At 36.4% G+C, this 26379-nt stretch overlaps 1 protein-coding gene across 1 annotated transcript in view; it reads right to left on the minus strand.

The window, feature by feature from the left end:
- KPNA3 (karyopherin subunit alpha 3) overlaps positions 1-26379 on the minus strand; it is a 103149-nt gene that overhangs the window by 26711 nt on the left and 50059 nt on the right. The window contains exons 2-9 of the mRNA XM_058686075.1: positions 25289-25333; positions 7496-7585; positions 7277-7306; positions 7138-7190; positions 6910-7005; positions 3918-4003; positions 564-650; positions 31-200 (exon numbers count right to left, since the gene is read on the minus strand). Coding sequence (XP_058542058.1) covers positions 31-200; positions 564-650; positions 3918-4003; positions 6910-7005; positions 7138-7190; positions 7277-7306; positions 7496-7585; positions 25289-25333 — 657 coding nt within the window. The remainder of the gene's footprint in view (positions 1-30; positions 201-563; positions 651-3917; positions 4004-6909; positions 7006-7137; positions 7191-7276; positions 7307-7495; positions 7586-25288; positions 25334-26379) is intronic.

Below are 26379 nucleotides of genomic sequence, written 5' to 3' on the forward strand. Positions count from 1 at the left end.
ACCATCTGGGCTTTGCAATTCTTCATTTACCTCCTGAACTGTCTCCATAGGCGGTGGGGGATCCTTATTCCTGCAGAGATTGACAATGACCCATGTGACGTTCCGAAGGAAGGTGATGGGAATGGAGGGATTGATGAAGGACAGAAGAGGTTTGACAACTCCCAGTGATATGACATAATCTCTACATTGAGGACCATCACCTACAGAAATGAAAATTGTATTTAAAAAAAAATTACATTCAGGATGAGAAAGTCTGAAATGTATGCAATGGCTCATGTTGGGACACTGATGTTCTATGTTTCCTCACCATTAGTCAAGGGCATCAAGTGTTGCTGTTTCTCCAGATTTTGATTTGGAGAACACAAATTTAACCTAAAAATCCTGACAGCAAATTGCATATCTGTTTCAAGAAGTACCATCTTAAGTTTGTACTTATAAGGCAAGAAGATAGTCAACCCACGTTAAAATTAGAGGAAACATAGGATGTAATGGCTATGCCAATGTAGGAAAAAAGTTAATTAAGATTCTTAATTGGAGTCTTTTTAAACCTAAATCCAACTTACCTATAATGTTTCCCAAAGCCCATACTGCTTGTTCACAAACATTCTGATGTGGTGAATGGAGAAGTCTCAAAAAAAGAGGTACGGCATCTACAATAAAGAAAAATAAATACTGGTATTATAAAATGTCAAAGAGTTTATAGATTTCAGACTAAATACATTGACAAAATATACAGAGCTTGGGGGTGCCTGTGTGACTCTGCTCATTAGGCAACCAACTCGATTTTGGCTCAGGTCATGATCTCATGGTTTGCTGAGTTCAATCCTCGCATTGGGCTCTGCACTGGCACAGCAGAGCCTGCTTGGGATTCTCTCTGTCTCTATTTGCCTCTGTCCTGCGCTCTCTTTCTCTCTCCCAAAATAAATAAATAAATAAACATATATATATATATATATATATAGCGAGAGAGAGAGAGAGAGAGAGAGAGAGAGAGAGAGAGGGAGGGAGAGAGGGAGGGAGAGGGAGAGAGAGGGAGGGAGGGAGAGAGAGGGAGAGAGGGAGGGAGGGAGAGAGAGAGAGAGAGAGGGAGAGAGGGAGAGAGGGAGAGAGGGAGGGAGGGGGCGGGAGAGGGAGGGAGAGGGAGAGGGAGAGGGAGAGGGAGAGGGAGAGGGAGAGGGAGAGAGAGCCTGGCACACTATAGTTACCCAATTATAGTTCAATGAATGAATAAATGTGGCATATACCCTTACCCTAAAAAAATTTATTATTTTCCCTTAATAATATTCATTAACACACCTATTGACAATATTTAAAAGTTGTTATTAACTAAAAAAAAAAAACCATGAAACTTTTCCTGTAATGCATTAAAAAAAAAAAACCCTAAACACATAAACTTAGAATATAATACTTTAGTCAATATGATCCCAATCGCTGATATGGGATTAATTAAAGAACTGATTATTCCCGTATCTGGCTTACCTTGAATAATAAAAGAGATTTATCATTATAATCCTTATGCTTACATAATTTACATGTTAACTTAAGTTCTGAAACAATGGTATCATACCCATTCCAGGTGGGAAGCTAAAATAAGCTGGATCATTTTTTCTTAAATTTCAGACAATTGTGTACTACTTACAGTATTTTTTGCTGTATCTCTCTGCACTACCAACACTTAAATTAAAACCAACTCACACTTTTAACAGCTTTATTAAGATATAACTTACCTGCTTAAGTACACAATTCAACGTTTTTTAGCATTTACACAAAGTTGTATAGTTACCATCACAATTTAATTTTACATTTCCATTACCCCCTAAAGAATGCCACACCCACATAGCAGTCCTACTGCCCACTCAGCTTTAGGCAGTCATTTGCTTTCTATTTCTATAGATTTTCATACCCTGGGTATTTTATACAAATGAAATTGTATAATAAGTGGGGTTTTTTTGTGTTTGGCTTTTTTCAATTAGCATAATGTTTTTGAGGTTCATCCTTATATAGCACATACCAGTAGTTCATCCTTTTTAAAAAAAATTATTTATTTAAATCCAAGTTAGTTAACACATAGTGTAATAATCTTTTCAAGAATAGAATTTAGTGATTCACCACTTACATATAACACACAGCACTCATTCCAACAAGTGCCCTCCTTATTAATGTCCATCATTCATTTAGCCCATCCCCCTCACCCCCTCTTCTCTCCCCCAACCCTCAGTTTGTTCTCTGTATTTAAGAGTCTCTTATGGTTTGTCTCCGTCTCTGTTTTTATCTTACTTTTCCTTCCCTTTCCCTATGTTCACCTGTTGTATTTCTTAAATTCCACATATGAGTGAAATCATATGGCATTTGTCTTTCTCTGACTTATTTAGCTTAGCAATTATGCTAGCTTCATTCTAGTTCCATCCACGTTGTTGCAAATGGTAAAATTTCATTCTTTTTCATCGATGAATAATCCATTACATACACACACACACACACACACACACACACACACCCCACATCTTCTTTATCCATTCGTCAGTCGATGGACATTTGGGCTTTTTCCATAATCTGGCGATTGTTGATAGTGAGTAGTTCATTCTTTTTTTATTGCTGAATAGTATTCTATTATATAACACATTTTGTTTATCTACTTATGTCAGTTAATGGATATTCAGATTATTTCCATGTTTGGGCCATTGTGAGTAAATGTACAACATCTGTGTACAAGTCTTTGTGTGGACATGTTTTCATATCTCTTGGTTCCACCTAGTAGTAGAACTGCTAGGTCATATGATAACTCTATGATTAACCTTCTGATAAACTATTTTCCAAAGAGGCTACACCATTCTACATTCCCACCAGCAGTGTGTGAGGGTTTCAACTGACTCACATTTGTAATTTAACTGATTTTAGTTATCACTTCTGCAAACAGAAGACCAGTATCACTTACCAGTATCACAAATAGAAAGTAACCAAAAGATTAAAAACGCAAACAAAATACTGTTACTAAATTGTAGGTACCAATTAATAGGTAGATTGGTAACTAGTAGGTACCTACTAGTCTCTACTGAAAGCCCTAGTCTAAAATCTGCTACCTTTTTGGTACAACTAACATCTAACTGGGAACTTTCTCCTTTGGTATTACCAAAATACCTGAAAGAGAGTAGTATTCTCACTAATTGACACAATGTAACTTATTGCTATATCGTATACTACTTAAAATCATTTTCAGTGCCACCTAAAGCCAGTTAAGTGTTACACGTATTAAGAGTACTTGGTGACATCTAGTTTTTTTCAAAGTGCTGTTTTGTCTGTTTGGGTCAACACACTAATAATAGCCCATCCTGAGGTGGGCAAAATTTTAAAAATATAGATGTTCCAAGTTAAAAGGCACAAGCTACTCAATACACTGGAGGTACTAGAAATAGAAATTTTAAAACCTGTTGTTAGCAGATAGTCTCTACCCAAAAAGATAAAACTATTCACTTTTTAGTAACCACAATTAAAATTATTTAATGATAGATTAATGATAGCTATGGGAAAGATATCAACCATCAAAATTAACTCCTAAAATTCACTAGTTTAAACATATTGGAAGGTAAAATTCAGTCTTTACAATAAACTCCACATCTTTGCCTTTAAAATTTTTTTTTAAAAGTTTATTTTTGGAGAGAGAGAGAGAGGGAGAGAGAGAGAGAGAGAAATAGAGCGTGAGCAGGGGAGGGGCAGAGAGGGAGACACAGAATCCGAAGCAGGCTCCAGGCTCTGAGCTGTCAGCACAGAGCCCAACATGGGGCTCGAACTCACGAACCGTGAGATCATGGCCTGAGTAGAAGTCTGACACTTAACCAACTGAGCCACCCAGGTGCCCCACCTTGCCTTTATTTATTTATTTTTTTAATCCCAGCAAGTAAGGGTGTTAATTTACTTACTAGACTGTACAACAGCTTGAGTCTGTGCAGAAGTTCCTGATGCTATATTAGTTAATGCCCAAGCAGCTTCAAACTGTAATGAAGGACTGTAAAACACAATAAAAAAATCTTTAGACATATAACTATCACTTAAATTTATGACCCGCAGATCTATACAGTTATCCTTTACCCTGTCCCTTAATTTCACCTTGTTATATCCACCTTGGATATCTCCACCTGACTGTCACTGGCTCCCAAAGTCAGTCAATATAAACCTACTTCTTTTTTTTTTTTTTTTCAATATATGAAGTTTATTGTCAAATTGTAAACCTACTTCTTTAAGTCCAGTGACTGATAGCTGCAACATTTGGCCAGTCATTATTGTCCTTGACTCCTTCCTCTCCCATAAACATCTAATATAAAAGTCATGCCAATTTTACCCTCTAAGTATTTCTTATATTTATAGTACCCCTCTTAAGACCACTGTACTAGTTGAGGCCCTCACCCACTTCACTTGAATCACTGCCACACCTTCTGTCTTAAAGCTGGGTCCCCATCTGACTCTACTACATGATCTGCTTTACACACTGGAGATATTATTACAAGGCTGCATAATTTTACTGAAAAGATGAGATCATTACAATTTAGAATTGTGACAGAACACCTCACAAAGAAAGTAAAAACTAACCTAGCTTTCCAAAGACAGATAAAGAAAGAAAGGCACTGTCAGCTGGAAATACAAAAAAAGTATCACGGGTGGAATGACCACAACGTGTATGGAGGACAAGGAGCAGATCCAGAGAGTGGAAGCTAAGAAAATATGTAAAAACATGTAACAGGGGATGAAACTGGAAGGGTAGGTTATCCAAGTGTGTGTCAGTGGACAGAGAGGAGTAGAACTCAAATCCCAAGCTTCAACACTTGGAATTTATTCTATAGACATACTAAGTATAGAGGGCTCCTACAGAGTATAGAAAATAATGCGGTGCGTGCATGGTATATAGAATTAGGATAAAAAAGTTAAAGGCTGGTGGACAGACCTGTTGAAAGTAAATTATGTACATCAAGTTAGGATAGATGGCTGTAAGAATATAAATTCCTTTAAATAGAATACCAAGGTGGGAGGAGGTGAGCAAAAACTGAGGAGAGCCAAAGGTCAGGGACTTAGAAGAAAGCTCTGTAAGTATCGAAGAAAGAGAGTAAGGTTGTAGTACCAAAGGTTAGAAAAATCCAAGAAGGAAAAAGGTTTTAAGGAGAATAAATGTCAGAGATAGAACAAGCAGTGAGGTCACAAAGACGGGCCAGATAAGAAAATGGAGGAGCAGATAAGAACTATGATGAATTTTGGCAAAAGGCAGGGGATAAAGAGGATATTGGAGGCAGAGAAGAAGCAAATGGACAATAAGATCAAAGATGATGAATTTATGTCATTCTAGGCCAGAAGAAGAAGGGGTTATTATATTAAGCCAGCCCTGGTAGCTTGGCAAAATACTAGAAATGAGGGCCTTAAATGAGAAAACAGTGAGATATAAAAAAATAAAATTACAAAGCAGGGAATGTTCTAAGATCTCATTTTAAAAAAAGGAAGAGAAGACATAGAAAAAGAATGAGTCCAATAAGTAAACAATAAATGAGCGTTTATTGTAAGTTTGATACTGTGTAGTGTTTTGTGTATATCATTTCCATTCCTCACAATCACCTGATTTTTGTAGATGAGGTATCTGAGGCTCAAAAGCCACCTGAGTTTGGGTCAGTAGCAAACCCTGGATTTAAATCAATGCCTATTTGGCTCCAAGTCTATGGGCTTTTATATGATAACACTATTTCCTATGACAAATCCATAAAATCAGATCCAAACTACTGACAATTTTCTGCTTTTGCTTCAGGTAGTAGTTACAGAGGTCTGTATATATTTTAGCATAATTTTTTGTATATATGCTATTCACAGACACATCCACACAATGAGGCTATGCCAAAGGCTGGAATATAAAGTTAAAAAAAAAAAAAAAAAATGAAGAAAGAGAAGATCAAAGGGAAAAAAGGTGTCCCTAAAAGTAGAGGTAGAACAGATTGTTTTTTAAATAGCTGATATAAAACTTACTTAGATAAATCTTGTTACAGAAAATATGTATGTATAAAGTGAGTGTTAAGCATTTTTGGAGGAACGGTTGCAGCATATAATGAAAGGACAAAGAAGTATTTTTAAATAAAAATCCTTAGTGGCTACATTTATCTAGTCAACTGAAAATTCCTTAAGACAACATTTAGCAAAACACACCAAATTTTAGTCTAAATACTCTCAAATGCAAAACTAGCATTTGTTTTAAAATACTTTGTGAAGTTAAAACTCACATTCTTCGCACTTAATTCAAACTGAAGAGGTGTAAGATACAACACACCAAGATATCTCTGAACACTAACAGAAATGGGGCTGTACCTTATAAGGTACAAAGTAGTGTTTTTTCCTTTCTATTCTGGAAAAGTATAACCTGATTTTTAATCTACTGCAAATAAAAAGCATGACATTAGACAATTAATCATGGTTGGAGTTCTGTTAAAGACTTCACAGAAGATCAGTGGATTAGCTGGAATATTCCCAGGTTAAGAGCCACTCGGTTCTGGAAACCATTCATGTTGACTCAGTCATGAGGTTAATCTATATATAGACTCATAAGCAAAGAGTGACTCAAACACTATTTGGGTTGTTTTAAAATATTACTAAAAACAAAAACAAAATAAATAAAGACTATAAATAAAATATTTGAGGTAAGTTAGAAGAGGCAATAAACAGAAGCTAATATTTTCCTAAAAAATATACACACACTTCAAATAGTAAAAAAAGAAGTACTCTAGGTCTAGTGAATATGATCACAGAATTAGAAAATTACATAAAAATATATAACAAATGAAAAACGTAATAAATGCAAAACCTAAATGAAGCCATTTGTTAAATAATAATCCTAAATTTTCTGGTAAGTGAAAAAAGTGAACAGGGACTCAAATCCATACTTACTTATCATCCCTTTCTAGACATTTGACTAGAATTGGTAAAATCCCAGATTTTATTAGGTCATCAATTGGTGGGTTTCTGTCACTGGATAACAGCTTTCTAGAAAAAGAAATATAAGAAATTAATTGCTATAATTTTCAAACTATGAACAGACACAGCAATGTATTACTTCGAGCAATGTATTACTAAGACACCTATAATAATACTTCCTCTAGACAAATTAGTATTTACCTTGCAGCTTGGACAGCACTTAACTGGACCACTGGGTTATCACTTGTGGCATTCTGTAACATCAAATGTAAATTTTAGAAATTTAAAAAATATCAATTTCCAAATACTTCAAAATGCAAATATTAAATTAATAACATACCTGCAATATAGCTTCTAGTGTTACATTTTGCTTAAAAGAAAAAAAAGACAGTTCAGGGAAGAGTTTATTAGCAAAATCACATTTATTAAATAATCTATTTACTAAAGTTATGAGTTAATATACATTAATTATCATCATAAAATTGATCTTAGAGTCAAAATGAAGTTCTCTGATTATAAAATTATTGTAAAAACACTTTAGAACACCAAAGTAACTTACTGCTTTAAAATCAGCATCAACATCTGAATCTTCTAAGCTTTCTTCTTGGGGAACATTTCTTTTTTTCAGTAAGTGTTCATCTCTTTTGTTCTGGATAAGGATAACATGAATTAAATGTGCATACTACAAACCACTGACGGGCCACATTCTGGACTTGGTAACGAAATTAACTGGTAACAGTACAGCTTTCACACACACACACACACACACACACACACACACACACACACACTTATTAAACATGATAGTTTTGACCAATATCATGCCTCCCCATCTTTAGTAAAGATTCACATTTGGGAATGCAGTATTACTGTAACAGTCTAGCAAATACATTTCAACTAGCATGCTAGCATTCATCTACTTACTAAAGCAAGAAGTTGCCTAGATGGGAAAGAGTTTAATGCTCAAATGTTAAGGTCTGTATGCTTGTTGGGAATGTGGGGAAAGGGAATTCATTAGCATAAATGCCGCCTACTTGCCAACATCTCATATTTAAATTCTTGCTATCTGGCTTTTACAAACAAAAATTCTCTTCTAGCAAATGTATTTCTACATTTTATGGGATTTCAATTGTTTGTAATGGCAGCAACATACGCCATTTCACATATCACTCTGGATAAATCAATCTTCTTTTAAGTTTTTAGTTTGTTTATACAATTAAGTCTAAATAAATTAAAGTCTGAATGACTTCTAAAATCCTTTTCAATTTATAATTTCAAAGGCTGTACCACCTAGTCTTCAATACAATATTTACAGAAGTGTTTGATTATAACAGAAAGTTACTGAAGAGGTATTAATATTGATGTTAAAATTCAGATCAAATAGAAGGGTAAAACTGGAAATATATGTATATCTGAAGTTTTCTGGATTATCTGTACATCTACTTTTGTCCAATGTAAAAGCAAGCATCTTAAACAAACTGAGGCTTATACATATGCTAATATTAGATTACCTACCAACTTCTATTTATATCACAGCATACTTCTTTAGCAACTACTCAATCAATTCTACATCATTTTTAAATTAATGTATTTCACAAATATTAAAATCCATGCACTGATATTTTATAGTCTCAAGTGGCTCTCCACAAAATACTTATTAATTTATAGTGGAAAAACTTGGCAGACAGCATCTTAACCAAGTGGCAAGGGTTAGCATGAGTAAAGAACAAATCCACATGTCTGATGCACTGAGAAAACACCACTTGTATGGTATTCCTGACCAAAATCCCCACCACAACCACCACCACCACTGGAGGAAAATGAGACAAACCTAAACCTGCCATTCTACAAAAACTAGTCTGTACTCTTAAAAAACGTGTCATGAAAGATAAAAACTGAAGAACTACCAGATTGGATGAGATTGAGGAAACGTGACAAGTGCAACGTCTAATCCTGGACTGGATCTTAGATTCATAAGCACATTATTAGGAATTAGCAAAATATGAATTAGATCTATGAATCAGTAAATATTTATCTGTGTTCATTTGACAAATGCAATGTGGTTACATAGGAAAGTATATGTTTTTATGAAATATGAACTGACATATTAAGGGTAATGGGGCATTATGCCTGCAACTTAACTGGTTTAAGAAAAAGTGTGTGTATGTGTGTGGAAATCAGAGAGAGAGAGAGAGAGAGAGAGAGAGAGAGAGAGAGAGAGAATAAGGCAAATATAGAAAAAAGCTAACAAACAAGGAAGCTGGATGTTGAGTGAAGAGTGCACAGTGTTTTTTGTACTACTGCAAATTTGAATTTCACAATTTAAGTTTGACATTGTTTCAAAACTTAAAAGCATCTATGCATTGTACTTCGTGATTTGTAACATGGTTAATTTTAAAATCTTTTATATGGCAATTTTAACATCTCTTGGAATTTATTTAAAAGTTTCCCTAAGTTCATCCCATTCTATTTTTATTGTTTTCTTCTAATTATTTTCCAGTCTGAATAATGAAGCCTCCAAAGGCCTTTCAGGAATCATACTCTCTCCATTTCTCCAACTCCAACAGGTATTTCAGGCATAAAAGCAATACAAAGCATAAATGTAGCTAAAGCCTCTTATAAACAACAATGCCTAAAGCAGGGATAGCATTTTATCATGACATATGATGTTTGCAGTCTTTTTTTGGGGGGAGGGGTAAGGAAGCTCATTTCTATACCTAATTTGCTAAGATTTTTTTTCTTTTACCTTTTCAGCCACAAATAGGTGCTTCATTTTATTAAACTGTGCTTCTTTTGCATCTATTGATATTGCATACAATTTTCCCCTTTCATCTGTAATGGGGTAAATTAATTGACTTTCTAATGTTAAACTTAGAACCTTGCAATGTAAAATTTACAAGTTTGCAAGACCTGGGATAAACTGTTCTTGAAATTTTTTTTAATTAAAAAAATGTTTTTAATGTTATTTTTGAGAGAGGAGAGAGACAGAGTGCAGGCAGAGGAGGGGCAGAGAGAGACACACACACAGAATCTGAAGCAGGTTCCAGGTTCTGAGCTGTCAGCACAGAGCTAGGCGTGGGGCTCGAACTCATGGATGGTGAGATCAAGACCTGAGCTGAAGTCAGATACTTAGTGACTGAGCCACTCAGGAGCCCCTCTTGAAAGTTTAAAGAGTTATTCTTTACTGGATTTAATTTACTAATATTTTATTTCGCATTTTTAAACCTATGTTCATAAGTGAAACTGGCTTATAAGCACCTTTTCTTATGCTGTCTTGGTCACATTCTCAATGTCATGGGTTTGCTAGCTTCACAGAACAAGTTGGGCAGTGTTCCCTCCTTACCTTCTCTAAAATCATTTAATAAGAAATTACCTGTTCTTTGAATGTTTGCTGGAGTTCTGTCTGCAAGATTACCTTTTCTTTTTCAGGAGGTTAGAAGAGGTTAAACATTTTTAGCTACTGAAATAATTTCTTTATTTTTAGAACTATTCAGGTTTTCATTTCTTCTTGAGTTAGCTGGGTAATTTTTTTTCCCCAGTAGGAAGTTGGTCATTTCAGCTAAGTTTTCAAATCTATTGGCAAAAAATTACTCATCATCAAATTGTGGCACACTGTCGGCAAAATGGCTGTAATTCCCCCTTCCGATGCCTCTGGATAGTCTGATCCTGCCCCCGCACTGATTCCAGGTATGGCTGTGTGACTTGCTTTGGCAATGGGACATTACTCAAATGTACTTGAAAACTGCTTACACATCTGAGGATGTCCTCTCTTGCTGCTCTTACAACTCTAAAACCACCATGTGAACACTGTGCTAGCCTGCTACAGGATGAGGCTATGTAGAAGGCGACCAAGGTCTCAGCCAATAGCCAGAAAGTTGTGTGAGACCATCTTTAGATCATCTAATCACCAGCTAACCCATCATCAATGAATGAGGGAACCCAGCAAATATCCGCTGAACTGGCCCAGACTAGAAGAACCACTCTGCCAACCCACAAAATTATTAGTTGAATAAGATGGCTATTGTTTTAAGCTACTTGGTTTTGGATTGGTTTATTACACAGCAAAAACTAAGTGATGTACTAATATTTTAAAACCTATGCCACATATACATTAATATGCCTTTTAAATTCCTATTATTATTTGTTCTATATCTCCACTTACTATAAATTTCTCTTGAGAAGTATCTTTTTAACTGTATTCAACAGGCTCTGACGTAATTATTTTTCCTATCGCTCATTTCTAGGTAATCATAATAGCCACTAGGATTTCTGTGATGGTCAAGGTTAGAAGTCCTTCCTTCCTTCCTTTCTTCCTTCCTCCCTCCCTCCCTTCCTTCATTTCTTTCTTTTCACACTATGAGGTTTTTGTAACTATCTTATTCCCAGATTTCTAATTTAACTGTATGGTGATCAGAGAATGTAGTCTGCACAACACTCTGAAATTAACTGATATTTGCCTTATACCAGATGTTCTTGAAGTTTCTCAGTCCACAGGGTAGGCCAAAGGAAATACCTAAATTTTTTTTTTAATGTTTATTTATTATTTTTGAGATAGAGAGACAGCAGGGGAGGGGATGAGAGAAAGGGAGACAGAGAATCCCAAGCAGGCTCTGTAGCTGTCTGTGCAGAGCCCAACATAGGGCTTAAACTCACAACCCTGAGATCATGACCTGAGCTGAAACTAAGAGTTCAGCACGTAATACATAACGGACTGTGCCACCCGGGTGCACTTAAATGTCCTTTTCAAATAGTTAGGTGCAAACAACTTAATAGTTATTGGCAGGGGATTGAGGGGTTGTGGGGTTGGAGATTGTGTGCGTGTGGGGGGGGGGCGGGTAGGGAGGCATATAAATTGAAAGGAAAAAGTTTTATTTCACTCTTAAACAAAATATGTGATTAAACAAATGCAGTGAGATCTAATGTTTAAATCATAATCTACCTCAATCAATCCCTAACAGTTCTGTGATATCTAAAAGATGTTAAATGTTGCGATGTTTCCCTTAAAATCTCACAATTTCCCAAATGTCCCTCTGGAGCCCCATGTTGCCTCAGTGCACTTTGGAAATTATAGCTTTATACTATCACAGAGCCATTTTTCAAGGGGTTTTATATATGTTTTTTAGAAAACACTTGCAAATTAAGTTATTTAACTTTTCTTTCCCCTATTAATTGGTGTGTTTATTACTGACAAGAAAATCTACCACAATGATTATGTCTTTAAGAAATTCTGCCTTGTAATTTTGTCAATTTTTGCTTTATATGTATTTGGACATACAGCACAACATTGAGTTGTGACTAACTTGTTCTGCGAGTGTTCCACAAGATAAGCAAACATTTCTAATACATTTTAATTTGGTAAGTGAGTAGGGCATGATGCCAAATGTCATGTGGTCACAACTGAGCCAATGGCTCTTCTCACTCTCTCAGTGTGGGATTGTGGGGAGATCATCTCCCATGCTCGGATGCTTGGTCTCAGGCCACGCTGCTTGGCAGAAATCAGTGATTTTTCAGAACATTGCAAGGTGCCCACAACTGGCACTAGTATATTTTTTGTCACTTCAAAGTACCAATGGACAGTCCTTTGCTTTTCCACCCAAAAGTAAGCTTAGGAATTCTTTGCTTCATTCTAGGTCAGACTGCCTGCAGATATAGACCCTTCTCTCTGCTGCTTATTGCCAGTTACATTAAGTACAGTATATGACAAGAGTTTATTAATACTGTACTGTAGTCAACATCCGTGAGAACATATATTATAGCCCCCATGCAGAAAAAGGTTGAAAAGAAAGGCAGTAAGAAGGAGATGATTACAGTGGAAGTTAAGAATGAAATCAATGATGGGGCGCCTGGGTGGCTCAGTCGGTTAAGCGGCCGACTTCGGCTCAGGTCACGATCTCGCAGTCCGTGGGTTCGAGCCCCGCGTCGGGCTCTGTGCTGACAGCTCAGAGCCTGGAGCCTGTTTCAGATTCTGTGTCTCCCTCTCTCTCTCTGCCCCTCCCCTGTTCATGCTCTGTCTCTCTCTGTCTCAAAAATAAATAAACGTTAAAAAAAAAAAAAAAAAGAATGAAATCAATGAGAAGTACGAACGAAGTATGTGAATGGCCGAAACTGCAAGATTTTATAAGAAGTCTGCATCTGCACCTCGTCTGCAGGGGAGGAGGAGAAAAAGGCGGAGGAAACTCTCACTTCAAATGAGAGTAGAGATGTGTAAAATGTGGGAAACAGTGCAAAATTTTGTAGAAAACCACCACCTGAATAAGGCTATATAAAGCAGTGTGAGCAAAAAACCTGTCTAATAACCATGCGATGTCACATTTCTACAAAATCCTGAAAAGGAGGCAAAAGCAAGTGTCATTGGATAGGTTTCTTGTTATAGTTGCATGAAAAGAAAAATATTCCATTGAGCCAATAGATAGTAGTGATTCTGTTACTTGATAGTGAAAGTCATCTACACAAACCCTCCTGTCTCCCTCACACCAGCCACGAAGGTTTTCAAAGGCAAGTGCAAGTTAATTTGTTTTTAAAGTTATTGTAGTTACTTAGTAAATTGTTTCTTTTATCAAAAATAAAGTAATGAATCCCACATTTGAACTGAAAGCATCCTAAGTAAGCCAAAATATCCTAGGGCATGAAAATCATACATTACTCTTAATAAAAACTATGTATAAGCCGGGGCGCCTGGGTGGCGCAGTCGGTTAAGCGTCCGACTTCAGCCAGGTCACGATCTCGCGGTCCGTGAGTTCGAGCCCCGCGTCAGGCTCTGGGCCGATGGCTCGGAGCCTGGAGCCTGTTTCCGATTCTGTGTCTCCCTCTCTCTCTGCCCCTCCCCCGTTCATGCTCTGTCTCTCTCTGTCCCAAAAATAAATAAAAAACGTTGAAAAAAAAAAAAAAATTAAAAAAAAAAAAAAAAAAAAAAACAAAACAAAAAAAAAAAAACTATGTATAAGCCAAGAAAACATAATCCCTGGGCAGGTTTCTGGTGATTTAATTAAGCATTAAAGGGAGCTTCATCAAACCAGTAACTTAAACTGTCCCTTTACTTGACAATCTAGAGATTTTTACCCTCTTAAGACATTGTACTACAATAAATTCAGCATCCATAAAAGGCATCTCTTTCATCAAGTGGAGGGGAGCTCAAAAGATATGGGAACAACCCTAGTTTCAACACCTACTTTATGTTCAATCTCTCTCTCTCTCACACACACACAAACACATGATCCATTTTTAAAGTTCCTTTAAAAACCTATTATTAATCTATTACCCAACTATATATTTAACCTATTTAGACTTTCTGTTTTCTGACTATTAGGGTTGAACTACAGGGAATGGCCACTTTGTATGTTAAAAAGGTTATTTATGGGCAATTTCTTTTTTTTTTTTTTTAATTTTCTTTTTCAACGTTTTTTATTTATTTTTGGGACAGAGAGAGACAGAGCATGAACGGGGGAGGGGCAGAGAGAGAGGGAGACACAGAATCGGAAACAGGCTCCAGGCTCCGAGCCATCAGCCCAGAGCCCGACGCGGGGCTCGAACTCACAGACCGCGAGATCGTGACCTGGCTGAAGTCGGACGCTTAACCGACTGCGCCACCCAGGCGCCCCTATGGGCAATTTCTTAAGACTCACCTAGTATTTTCTGAGTTAACAAATTCTATACATTGATGTCTATATAAAGTTCTTTTTCATTCCCAAATTTCTCTCTTCATCTTGAAAAAGTACATTCTATATCTAAATTCTATACCTAAATCTGTGGAATAAGCAATCACTTTTTTTTTTTAAGTTTATTTTCAGAGAGAGAGAGAGAGAGAGAGAGAGAGAGAGAGAGAGAGAATCCCAAGCAAACTCCACACTGTCAGTACAGAGCCCAATGCAGGATTCAAACTCAAACTGCTGGATCATGACCTGAAGCGAAGTCAGACACTTAACTGACTGAGACATCCCCAGCAATCACTTCTTAAACACGTTATGAAAAAAATATCTATCAGCCCTACTTTGAATGCAACAGAATTAAATTTGTTTTTATCCAGCAATACATTCATTGTGTTAAATTCTTATCTAGCTTTAGTTCCTGTAAAATTAAAAATAAAATTACTTTTATTTCACAGAGCAGTAAATGAAGATACAGAGAACCTGGATAAATTAAATTATATACCTAGGAAATATCAGATAAGATTTGAACCCAGGTTGTGGCTGGTTACAGAGCTGTTTCTTAGATATATTTTACTACTTGCTTTTATTTATTTATTTATTTATTTATTTATTTATTTATTTATTTTTTATCTAAAGGCTTCTAAAGAATAGGAAAAAATGCTCACAAGATAAGACCTTCTCTTCAATATTAACATTTATGAAATGATACTACTGCTGTGCAGACATAAGGATAGTCACCCACAAGTTTTATATGTTATATTTACATTTTGGCCACTCTGCTCAGTGTATTATACTCTGATTAATTTCTTTTATTATTTTATTTTTTTTTTTATTTTTTAATGTTTTTTATTTATTTTTGGGACAGACAGAGACAGAGCATGAACGGGGGAGGGGCAGAGAGAGAGGGAGACACAGAATTGGAAACAGGCTCCAGGCTCCGAGCCATCAGCCCAGAGCCTGACGCGGGGCTCGAACTCACGGACCGCGAGATCGTGACCTGGCTGAAGTCGGACGCTTAACCGACTGCGCCACCCAGGCGCCCCTGATTAATTTCTTTTAAACCAAAACACTACTGGTTCATCAATCAGGTAAAAATCTGACAACATACCAGAAATTATTTTTCCTGAAGGATCACTTAGCTAATCTTATCAAACAACGGCTGCTTTCTTTTGGATTCTCATTTATTAATTCAAAGTTTTACATATGATCATTTCAACAGACATTGGAAAAGCATTTAACGAAAGTACAACATCCATTCACGACAAAAAAAACCTCAACAAAGTAGGTTTAGAGGAAACATAATAAAGTCCATTTATGAAGAACCTACAGCTAACATTATCCTTAATAGGAAAAAACTGAAAGCTTTTCCTCTAAGGTCAGGAACAAGACAGGGATGTGTCCACTCTACCCACTTTCATTCAACATAGTGCTGCAAGTCCTAGGCACAGCAATCAGACAACAAAAAGAAATACAAGGCATCCAAACTGGTGAGGAAGAAGTAAAACTCTCACTCTTTGCAGATGAATGATACTCTGTATGGAAAATCTGAAAGATTCTACCAAAAAACTGTGAAAACTGGCAAATGACTCAGTAAAGTGGCAGGATACATAATCAACATACAGAAATCTGTTGCATTTCTATATACGAACAATGAAGCAGCAGAAAGAGAAATCAAGAAAAAACTCTCAGTTACAGCTGCACCCAAAATAACAAGATACCGAGGAATACACCTAACGAAAGAGGTGAAACACTGGTACTCTGAAAACTGTAAAAACACTGAAGAAAGAAACTGAAGGTGGGGCACCTGGGTGGCTCAGTCGGTTGAGTGTCCGACTTCGGCTCAGGTCACGATCTCAGAGTTTGTGAGTTCGAGCCCCGCGTCAGGCTCCGTGCTGACAGTTCAGAGCCTGGAGTCTGCTTCGGATTCTTTTTCTTTCTCTCTCTCTCTCCCTCTCTCTCTCTCTCTCTCCCCCCTCACCTGCTAGTGCTCTGTTTCTCTCAAAAATAAACATAAAAAAAACAACAAAATGCCAATAGCATCTTTCACACAACTAGAACAAACAATTCTAAAATTTGTATGGAACCACAAAAGACCCCAAATAGTCAAAGTAATCTTGAAAAAGAAAAGCAAAGCTGGAGGCATCACAATTCTAGACTTCAAGTTGTATTATAATGCTGTAGTCATCGAGACATTATGGTACTGGCACAAAAATAGACATATAGGTCAACAGAAGAGAATAGAAAACCCAGTAATAAACCCACAACTATATGGTCAATTAATCTTTGACAAGGCAGGAAAGAATATCCAATGGGAAAAGGACAGTCTCTTCAACAAATGGTGCTGGGAAACTTGGACAGTAACATGCAAAAGAAACTGGATCACTTTCTTCACCAAACACAAAAATAAATTCAAAATGGGTTAAAGACCTAAATATGAGAACTGAAACCATAAGAATCCTAGAAGAGAACACAGGCAATAACCTCTTTGACATCAGCTATAAAAGCTTTTTTCTAATATGTCTCCTGAGGCAAGGGAAACAAAAGCAAAAATAAACCTATTGGGCCTACATCAAAATAAAAACTTCCACATAGTGAAGAAAACAATCAAGACTAAAAGGCAACTTACATACAGAATGGGAGAAGATATTTGTAAATGACATATTCAAAATATACAAAGAATTTACAAAACTCAATACCCCCAAGATAAATAATCCAATTAAAAAATGGGCAGGGGCGCCTGGGTGGCTCAGTAGGTTGAGCGTCCAACTTCGACTCAGGTCATGATCTCGCACTCTGTGAGTTCAGGCCCCGTGTCGGGCTCTGTGCTGACAGCTCAGAGCCTGGAGCCTACTTCGAATTCTGGGTCTCCTTCTCTCTGCCCCTCCCCCACTCATGCTTGCTCTCTCTCTCTCTCTCTCTCTCTCTCTCTCTTCTCTGTCAAAAATAAACATTAAAAAAAATTTTTTTTTAAAAATGGGCAGAAGACATAAACAGACATTTCTCCAAAGACAAAAGTATGGTCAACAGACACACGAAAAGGTGCTTGTCATCATTTATCATCAGGGAAATGCAAATCAAAACTTCAATGAGATATCACCTCACCCTGTTGGAATGGCTAAAATAAAAAACACAAAAAGAACAAGTGTTAGTAAGGAGGTGGAGAAAAAGGAACCCTTGTGCACTGTCAATGGGAATGAGAACTGGTATAGCCACTCTGGAAAACAGTATGGAGTTTCCTCAAGAAACTAAAAATAGATCTACCCTATAATCCAGCAATCACGCTAGAGGGTATTTACCTAAAGAATACAAAAACACTAATTCAAAGGGATATGTGGAACTCAACGTTTATCACAGAGTTATTTACAATAGCCAAGATATGGAAACAGCCCAAATGTCCATTGATTGATGAATGGATAAAGAAGATACAGTATATGTATATATTATTCAGGCCCAAAAAGAATGAAGTCTTCCCATTTACAATGACATGGATGGAGCCAGAGAGTATTATGCTAAGCGAAATAATTCAGAGAAAGACAAATACCATATGATTTCCCTCATATGGTTTCATTTATAAAACAAATGAGCAAGAAGAAAAAAAGGAGACAGACAAACCAAGAAACAGACTCTTAATTATAGAGAACAAACTGATGGGTACCAGAGGGGAGGTGGAGAGGTGGAGGGGTTAAATAGGTGATGGGGATTAAGGACTGCATTTGTGATGAGCATTCAGTTGTATGGAAGTGTTGAACCACTATACTATACACCTGAAAGTTGTACAGTTTTACAACAGAAAGGTGTACATACACCTGAAAGTTAACTATATGTTAACTAACTGGAATTAAAAGAAAAAAGAAAAAAACTAATTCAGCATTAAAACCAATAACAGCATTTCATTAAGTTTTGATTGAGATAATTGTAAATTTGAATGCAGTTGTAAGAAATAATGCAGAAATCTCTAGCTCAGGTTCTCTTAATTAACATTTTGCAGAACTACAGTATAAAACACAACCAAGACATTGACACTGATATAATCCCTTGATCTTATTCAGATTTCCTGTCTTACTTGTATTCACTGTATGAATGTTTTAAGTGTATTAAATCTATACAGTTTTATCACCTACATGATTTTATCACCTATCCATGATTTTAGTCAAAATACTGAACAGTTCCAAAAACAGAAGATGCCCTCCTGTTGCCTTTTTTTTTAATTTTTTTTTTTTAACGTTTATTTTATTTTTGAGACAGGGAGAGACAGCATGAACGGGGGAGGGTCAGAGAGAGAGGGAGACACAGAATCAGAAGCAGGCTCCAGGCTCTGAGCTGTCAGCACAGAGCCTGACGGGGGCTCGAACTCACAGATCGTGAAATCATGACCTGAGCCGAAGTCGGATGCTTAACCGACTGAGCCACCCAGGCGCCCCTCCTGTTGCCTTTTTATAAGCAAACAACCTCCCTCTCCCTGTAACCCTTGGCAACCACTAATCTGTCCTTCATTCCTAAAATTCTGTCACTTCAAAAATGTTATATAAACTGAATCACACAGTATATAACCTTTTTGTGATGGGCTTTCTTTTGCCCAGCATAATTCCCTAAATATTTGTATAAGTTGTTGCATCTATTAACAGCTTGTTCCTTTTAATTGCGGAATGGCATTTCATGGCAAAGACATGCTAAAGTTTAACGAATTACCCTTTAAAGACATCTGGGTTGGTCCCAGGTTATGGCTATTCCAAAATAAAGCTGTTATAAACATTCATGTACAGGTTTTGTATGAATACCAGTTTTCATATCTCTGGAATAAATGAGTAGGAGTATAACTGGTGGTTATATAGTAGCTACATGTTTTCCAGAGTGATTATACCATTCCACATTCTCATCAGCAACATATGATTTAACCAATTTATCTGCATCTTCACTAGCTTTTCATGTTGTCATTATTGTTTATTTTAGTCATTCTGATAGATGCTTGCTTGGTTGGTTTTAATCCATAGTTGGTTTTAATCCATAGTTCTCTGATGGCTAATCATGTATTAGTAATCATCATCATAGTAAGTACCATCTGTATATATCCTTCACTGAAATATCTCTTCCATCTTTGCCCATTTTCTAATTAGATTCTTTTTTGTTTTGTTTTTTGATTTTTTTAATATTAACCTTTAAGAGTTCATTATATATGCTAGATACTAGTCCTGTATGGATGTGTGGTTGTCTTCTTGCCTCTAGTTTTGATTTTCATCTTCTTCACACGGGTTTTCCCAGAATAAAATTTTTTAATTTGTTAAGCTCCAACTTTCTTTTTATGGATTATGCCTTGTGGTCAACTATAAAAACTCTTCGCCTGGCTCTGGATCCTGAAATTTTCCCTCCATTTATAGTTTCATGTTTTACATTTAAATCTAGGATCCATTTTGTGTTTTTGTATAGGTGTGACGACAATTAGGTTGAGGTTATTTATTTATTTATTTATTTTTGCTCATGAATTTCCAACTGTTCTAGTACCATTTGCTAAAAACGATATTCTTCCTCCATTGAATTGGTTTCACACCTGCCAAAAGTAACTTGAGTGTATTTGTGTGGATTTGTTTCTGGGTTTTACCTTCTGTTCCATTGATAAATGTGTCCAAGAGCCTTAATACTGGGTAGAGCAATTGCTCCTATGTTATTCTTCGTCAGGATTATTTTAGGTTTCTAGAGTCTGTGCCTTTCCATATACATTTCCAAATAAGCCAGTCTGTGTCTACAAAAAGACTTTGGTGGGATTTTGATAAAAACTCTATTAAACCAACAGATCAGAGAATAGGCATCTTTACTATGATGAATTTTCCAGTTCATGACCACAGTATACATCTCTCCATTTACTTACGTCTTACTTGATTTCTTCCATCAGCATTTTATAATATTCAGCATACATATCCTGTACATGTTTTGTTAATGTATAACAAAGTATTTTATTTTCTTCAGAGTGGCAATAAATGGTATTGTGCTTTTAATTTTGGTTTCTGCATGTTCATTGTTAGCATACATAAGTGATAGACTTTTATGTGTTAATCTTGTTTCTGTGACTTTGCTGAACTCAATTATTAATTCTAGGAGCTTTTTTGCAGATTCTATATTAAATAAGAGCAGTAAGAATAGGCATCCTGCCTTGTTCTCAGATCTTAGGGGGAAACCATTCAGTCTTTTCACCATTAAGTATGATGTTAGCTGTAGGTTTTTTTGCAGATGTTCTTTATATCAAGTTGATCAAGTTCTAGGGGCACCTGGGTGGCTCAGTTGGTTAGGCATCCAACTTTGGCTCAGGTCATGATCTCATGGTTCACGAGTTCGAACTCTACGTTGGGCTCTTTGCCAACAGCCTGAAGGCTGGAGCCTGCTTCAGATTCTGTGTCTCCCTCTCTCTCTGCCCTTCCCCAGCTTGTGCTCTCTTTTAAAAATAAAAAATAAAATTAAAAAAAAGTTAAGCAAGTTCTATCTGCAATGTGTCAAAAGTTTTATCAAGAATGAGTGTTGGATTTTGTCAAATGCTTTTTCTGTATCAACTGATATGATAATATAAATTTTCTTTATTATCTTGTTAATATAGGGAACTTAGGGTATTTTTTAAAAAGATATTTTACTACAAGGTCAAACAAAACAATTGCACTGTATCTGATTAGTCAAAGTATGGCATTTTGGTGGTGGTTTTCATTATGTTAAGAACTTAACGTGCCCCACCCCCAGATCTAATCACAATAAAATCCTATGGGATATCTAACTGACAAATCACCAAGAGAAGATTATATGAAGTTTAATATAATTTGCCAAAGTTAAAAATGCCACTGATAGGCTTTGGATGGATTTTCAACTCATGAGGCATTATTCACTGAACAAACATTTATATTGAGAGGCATTACAGCATAATGGTTAAGAGCTTTCCCATTTACCAGTTGTGTGATTTTAGGCAAGTTATTTAATTCCTATGTGACTCTGTTTACAACATGATCTAAAACAGAAGTACAGACCTCTGTGTAAGTGTTGATGCATAAATACCTAATTAAATAGGAAAGTAAAATATCAAGGAGGTAAAGGCAAAAAAGTTCAGACAAAAAAAATTTGAGGCCAGTACATATTAATAACTAGAATTCATCTGTAAGCTGACAGAGCAGTATCAGTGTTATTCAAAGTACAGTCCTTAGGGGAGCCTGGGTGGCTCAGTCAGTTAAGCATCCGACTTCAGCTCAGGTCATGATCTCACAGTTCGCGGGTTCGAGCCCTGCATCGGGCTCTGTGCTGACAGCTCAGAGCCTGGAGCCGTTTCAGATTCTGTGTCTCCCTCTCTCTCTGCCCCTCCCCTGTCACGCTCTGTCTCTGTCTCAAGAATAAATAAACATAAAAAAACAAAGTACAGTCCTTGGACTGGCTAAGATTTTCTCAAACTCTATGTTACAGGTCTGCCCCAAAATACAGAGATTTTGTCAGAAATCGATTGTCAAACTATACACATTGTTTATTTACATTATTTATTTATTTAGGCAGAAAGATTTTTTTGGAAAAGGAAGCAGTCAGTCCCTTGTTTAGTATTTTGACATAAGCTCCCTAACTTGTCACAGGTTAGGACTTTTGAGTAGCACTGCTCTGTAGCTATCGTATTTTTTCTTGAAAATTCAATAAATTATTTAAATACACAGAAAATTTTAAGATATCATAATCAATTTCATTCTTGAAAATTAGCATTTAATGAGTACGAACTATTGGTCCAGAATTTGACTAGGCATTTAGGGATGGGCTGGGAGAGAGATTTGGGAGTACTAGCAGTTGGGGAGTAGTTATTACCTTCACTTAAGATGATTACAATCTAATAAAAATAGAGCTCATCTATGAAACTCTGGAAACTAGCTTTCTTGTATTAACAAGAATCTCAATGTCATTAAGGACAATGCTGTGATCTTCTCCTTAATGGAGCTATAGAGATAGCAAGGCTAGAAGTAGACAGACACTCTGACCATAAAGAATAAAGGAATCTTCTCTTGAAAGGCTCTCCATACCTCTACAGAATGGTATCAAAATTAATTAAGCTTTGTTTGAAGTTTAGGCTTTGTTTCAGGAACTGTTCATATTCTGGGGCTTACTCAGGGAATTCTGAAATGTGAAGTAAGGAAATTTCTTGAGATTTCCTTAGTTAATTTCATTTTTGGTCCTTCTATAAGAATTTCTAGGAACTAATTCTAGTAACCGGAAAGGAATAATGTTATTTAGGAATAAAAAGAATAACAGGACTCTAAGGCAAACAAAGTGGATATTAAAAGATGTACTGTGACAAGCAAGAAATTTTAATTCTATAAATTAAATACAGAAGACAGTACAACTATAGAAGAAGGAACAAACAATCAAATATTAAGAAAAGTGAATAGCTTAAATTAATAAGCATATTTGAAGGGCTAAAAAGCTTAAAACGAGAGGAGGATTCTGAATAATACCAGGACAAATATAAAAGTTTTGAGTTGTATTCCAAGCATGAAAATTGAAGGGAAAGTAAAGGCCCACATCTGGGGATAGCTGGTATAATGTTAACAGATGTTTTATTCCTACCATTCCTACTGTCTCTATTAAGAAGAATGATCTTCACATGATGAATGAAAAACCAGACACAAAAGGACACTTACTGTTCTATTTACATAAAGTTCAAACTATGCAAAATAATCTATAATATTAAATATCAGGATAATGGTTACCTTTGGGGAAAAGGAGTAACTGGGAAGGAGCCCTGGAATGCAAGTAATGTTCTTTCTTGATCTAGAAGCTTATTATACAGATAACTGTATAACAGTTCACTTTGTGAAAACTCATCAAGCTTAAGATGTGTTGACTTTTTTTTTATTAAAAAAAAATTTTTTTAAATGTTTTATTTATTTTTAAGACAGAGAGAGACAGAGTATGAGTGGGGATGGGGCAGAGAGAGAGGGAGACACAGAATCGGAAGCAGTCTCCAGGCCGTGAGCTGTCAGCACAGAGCCCGATGCGGGGCTCAAACTCACGAACTGTGAGATCATGACCTGAGCCGAAGTCGGATGCTCAACCAACTGAGCCACCCGGGTGCCCCTGACTTTTTTCTATGTATGTTATATGCTAATAAAAAGTTTAAAAGAAAAAAAAAAGAAGCTAGGTACAAAGTGTTAAGACTGGCAAGGAGCCTACCTCACTCTTTATTTAGCTAGTTGACTTCTCTGGTCCAAATGAACCAAGGATGTGAAAAAACTTGAAAATATGATTGCCAAATCACTGTTGTTAATTGGTAAGTATCTTTGAAGAGGTTAAGGAGTTGAAAGAACACTGGATTTAGCAAGCATTTTTCAATTGTAATAAAGATTGGGGGGAGGGGTTGCAGGAGAATGAATTTCAGTAACTATATACTATTTATGAGCATAAAACATTGATGCTGGGTAAAAATTCATGACCCAAAATGGGTATTAAATAAATACATATTAAGTACATAAATGCACAGGTCTATTTATTTATTTATTTATTTATTTTAACGTTTTATTTATTTTTGAGACAGAGAGAGACAGAGCATGAATGGGGGAGGGGCAGAGAGAGAGAGGGAGACCCAGAATTGGAAGCAAGCTCCAGGCTCTGAGCCATCAGCCCAGAGCCCAACGCAGGGCTCGAACTCGCAGACCGCGAGATCGTGACCTGAGCCGAAGTCGGAGGCTTAACCGACTGAGCCACCCAGGCGCCCCGGGGTCTATTTAGTTTTAGTGACTGGGAGAGTGTTACTCTCAGAATCAAGACCTTCCTTCTCTTTAAAACTGAAAAATTTTAAGATGATAATTTTAATTTAGGAATTTCAGGAGTGAAGAAAAGGATCTAACCTAAAACAAACACAAAGATTTGAATATAAATTCCAAAATATATTTTTTTTAAATGTACACATAATATAGAGAACTAGTTATGTATATATTTTTTTACGTTTTTATTTTATTTATTTATTTCGAGACAGAGATGGCACAAGTGGGGGAGGGGCAGAGAGAGAGAGAGAGAGAGAGAGAGAGAGAGAGAGAGAGAGGGAGGGAGGGAATCCCAAGCAGGCTCCTCATTGTCAGCACAGTGTCCAATGCGGGGCTCATACTCATGATCCTGAGCCAAAACCAAGAGTTAGATACTTAACCAACTAACCTACCTAGGCGCCCAATTATGTGTATTTTCTTGATTGGCAACTGAAATATTTGCTTCAAATAAAATGTGCTTGCATGAAAACACAGTATCATAAAGGTAACTCTAAAGTCCTCCAAAAAAAAAATAGATGAAAATACAATATAGTTTAACAGCAGTTGCATTTAATTGGTAAGATATAAGGTTATTCTACTTTTATTTTTCTAAAGAATCTTGAACAAGTATGTTTAACTTTTATACGAAGAAGGTGGAGGAATCCTGTCTGGCACATAGCCTAAAAAAAAGAGGATATTAAGGAAAAACCCACAAGAGTGTCTAATTTCATCAGATGTGACAATTTCAATGCTGGTATTAAAGTACTTCACACAGTACATAGCACCTCAATAAATGAAAGCTTTCAATATATACCATTATAAACTATTTAATGATGTATATGCTGTGTGGTTTAGGGTTGATCACTAATTTGCACAGTATTTTCATTATTCAAGTCATACAGAATTTAAAAAATCAGAAAAATCTCCTATTTACTTTCTGTTTCTGTTACTTTACTTTCTTACCTTTCGCAGTTCAACCGTCACTTCATTTCGGTGTCTTCGCATTGTCTAAAAAGAAAAATAAAGAATATATAAGTACCTAAATATTGACACTGCTAGTAGATACGTTAAGGTCTTAGGCATTTAATATTTAAAAAATTTTTAGAAGTAATTGCTCTTTAAGGGTTAAGGATTGGTCAGTTTTAGACTCTGAATGAACTATAGGAGGTTAAAAAGCCAAAACTCCTGTCTATTTTACTGGTTATCTGCTGGTTAATTTTGGGGGGAACATGAGGTGGGGCTTGGCTGCCTAGAATCCATTCCCCTTTCCTAACTGCACCCAGGTTTCTCTGTGGAATTATATATCCTCTGCTGTAGACTGCCCTGATGGAACTGCCTATTAAAGTATCTCACTCTGTCCTCGTTTTGAATAGGGCATGAGACCAAAACCATGCCAGCAGAACTCTCTCCCTCATAACTCTGAACCCTGAGCAAAGTGGAAAGGAAAAAAAAAAGAGTAGGTTCTATTCCCAGTTCTCAGGTGTTGCTACTCATTCTATGAACTACCCATATGTTTCCAAAAAATTGTTTTTCCTTAAATCAGCCAGAGTTGGTTTTTGTTGTTTACAACCAATGAAATCTATCTCAAATGATTCATGTTTTAAAAAAGTAAAGAACTCATTGTCATGGCCTTAAAACCACATGAAAAGGAAAATAAATTTGGGATAGATATTTTGTATCAAAAGGCAAACAAGTATCCTTTTTTTTTTTTTTTCAACGTTTTTTATTTATTTTTGGGACAGAGAGAGACAGAGCATGAACGGGGGAAGGGCAGAGAGAGAGGGAGACACAGAATCGGAAACAGGCTCCAGGCTCTGAGCCATCAGCCCAGAGCCTGACGCGGGGCTCGAACTCACGGACCGCGAGATCGTGACCTGGCTGAAGTCGGACGCTTAACCAACTGCGCCACCCAGGCGCCCTTTTTTTTTTTTTTTTTTTAATGTTTATTTGTTTTGAGAGAGAGAGCACACAGACAGGAGAAGGGCAGAGAAAAAGGGAGAGAGAATCCCAAGCAGGCTCCATGCTGACATGGGGCTCAATCTCAGAACCATGAG

Source organism: Neofelis nebulosa, chromosome 1, assembly GCF_028018385.1.
Source record: "Neofelis nebulosa isolate mNeoNeb1 chromosome 1, mNeoNeb1.pri, whole genome shotgun sequence".
Lineage (NCBI taxonomy): Eukaryota > Metazoa > Chordata > Mammalia > Carnivora > Felidae > Neofelis > Neofelis nebulosa.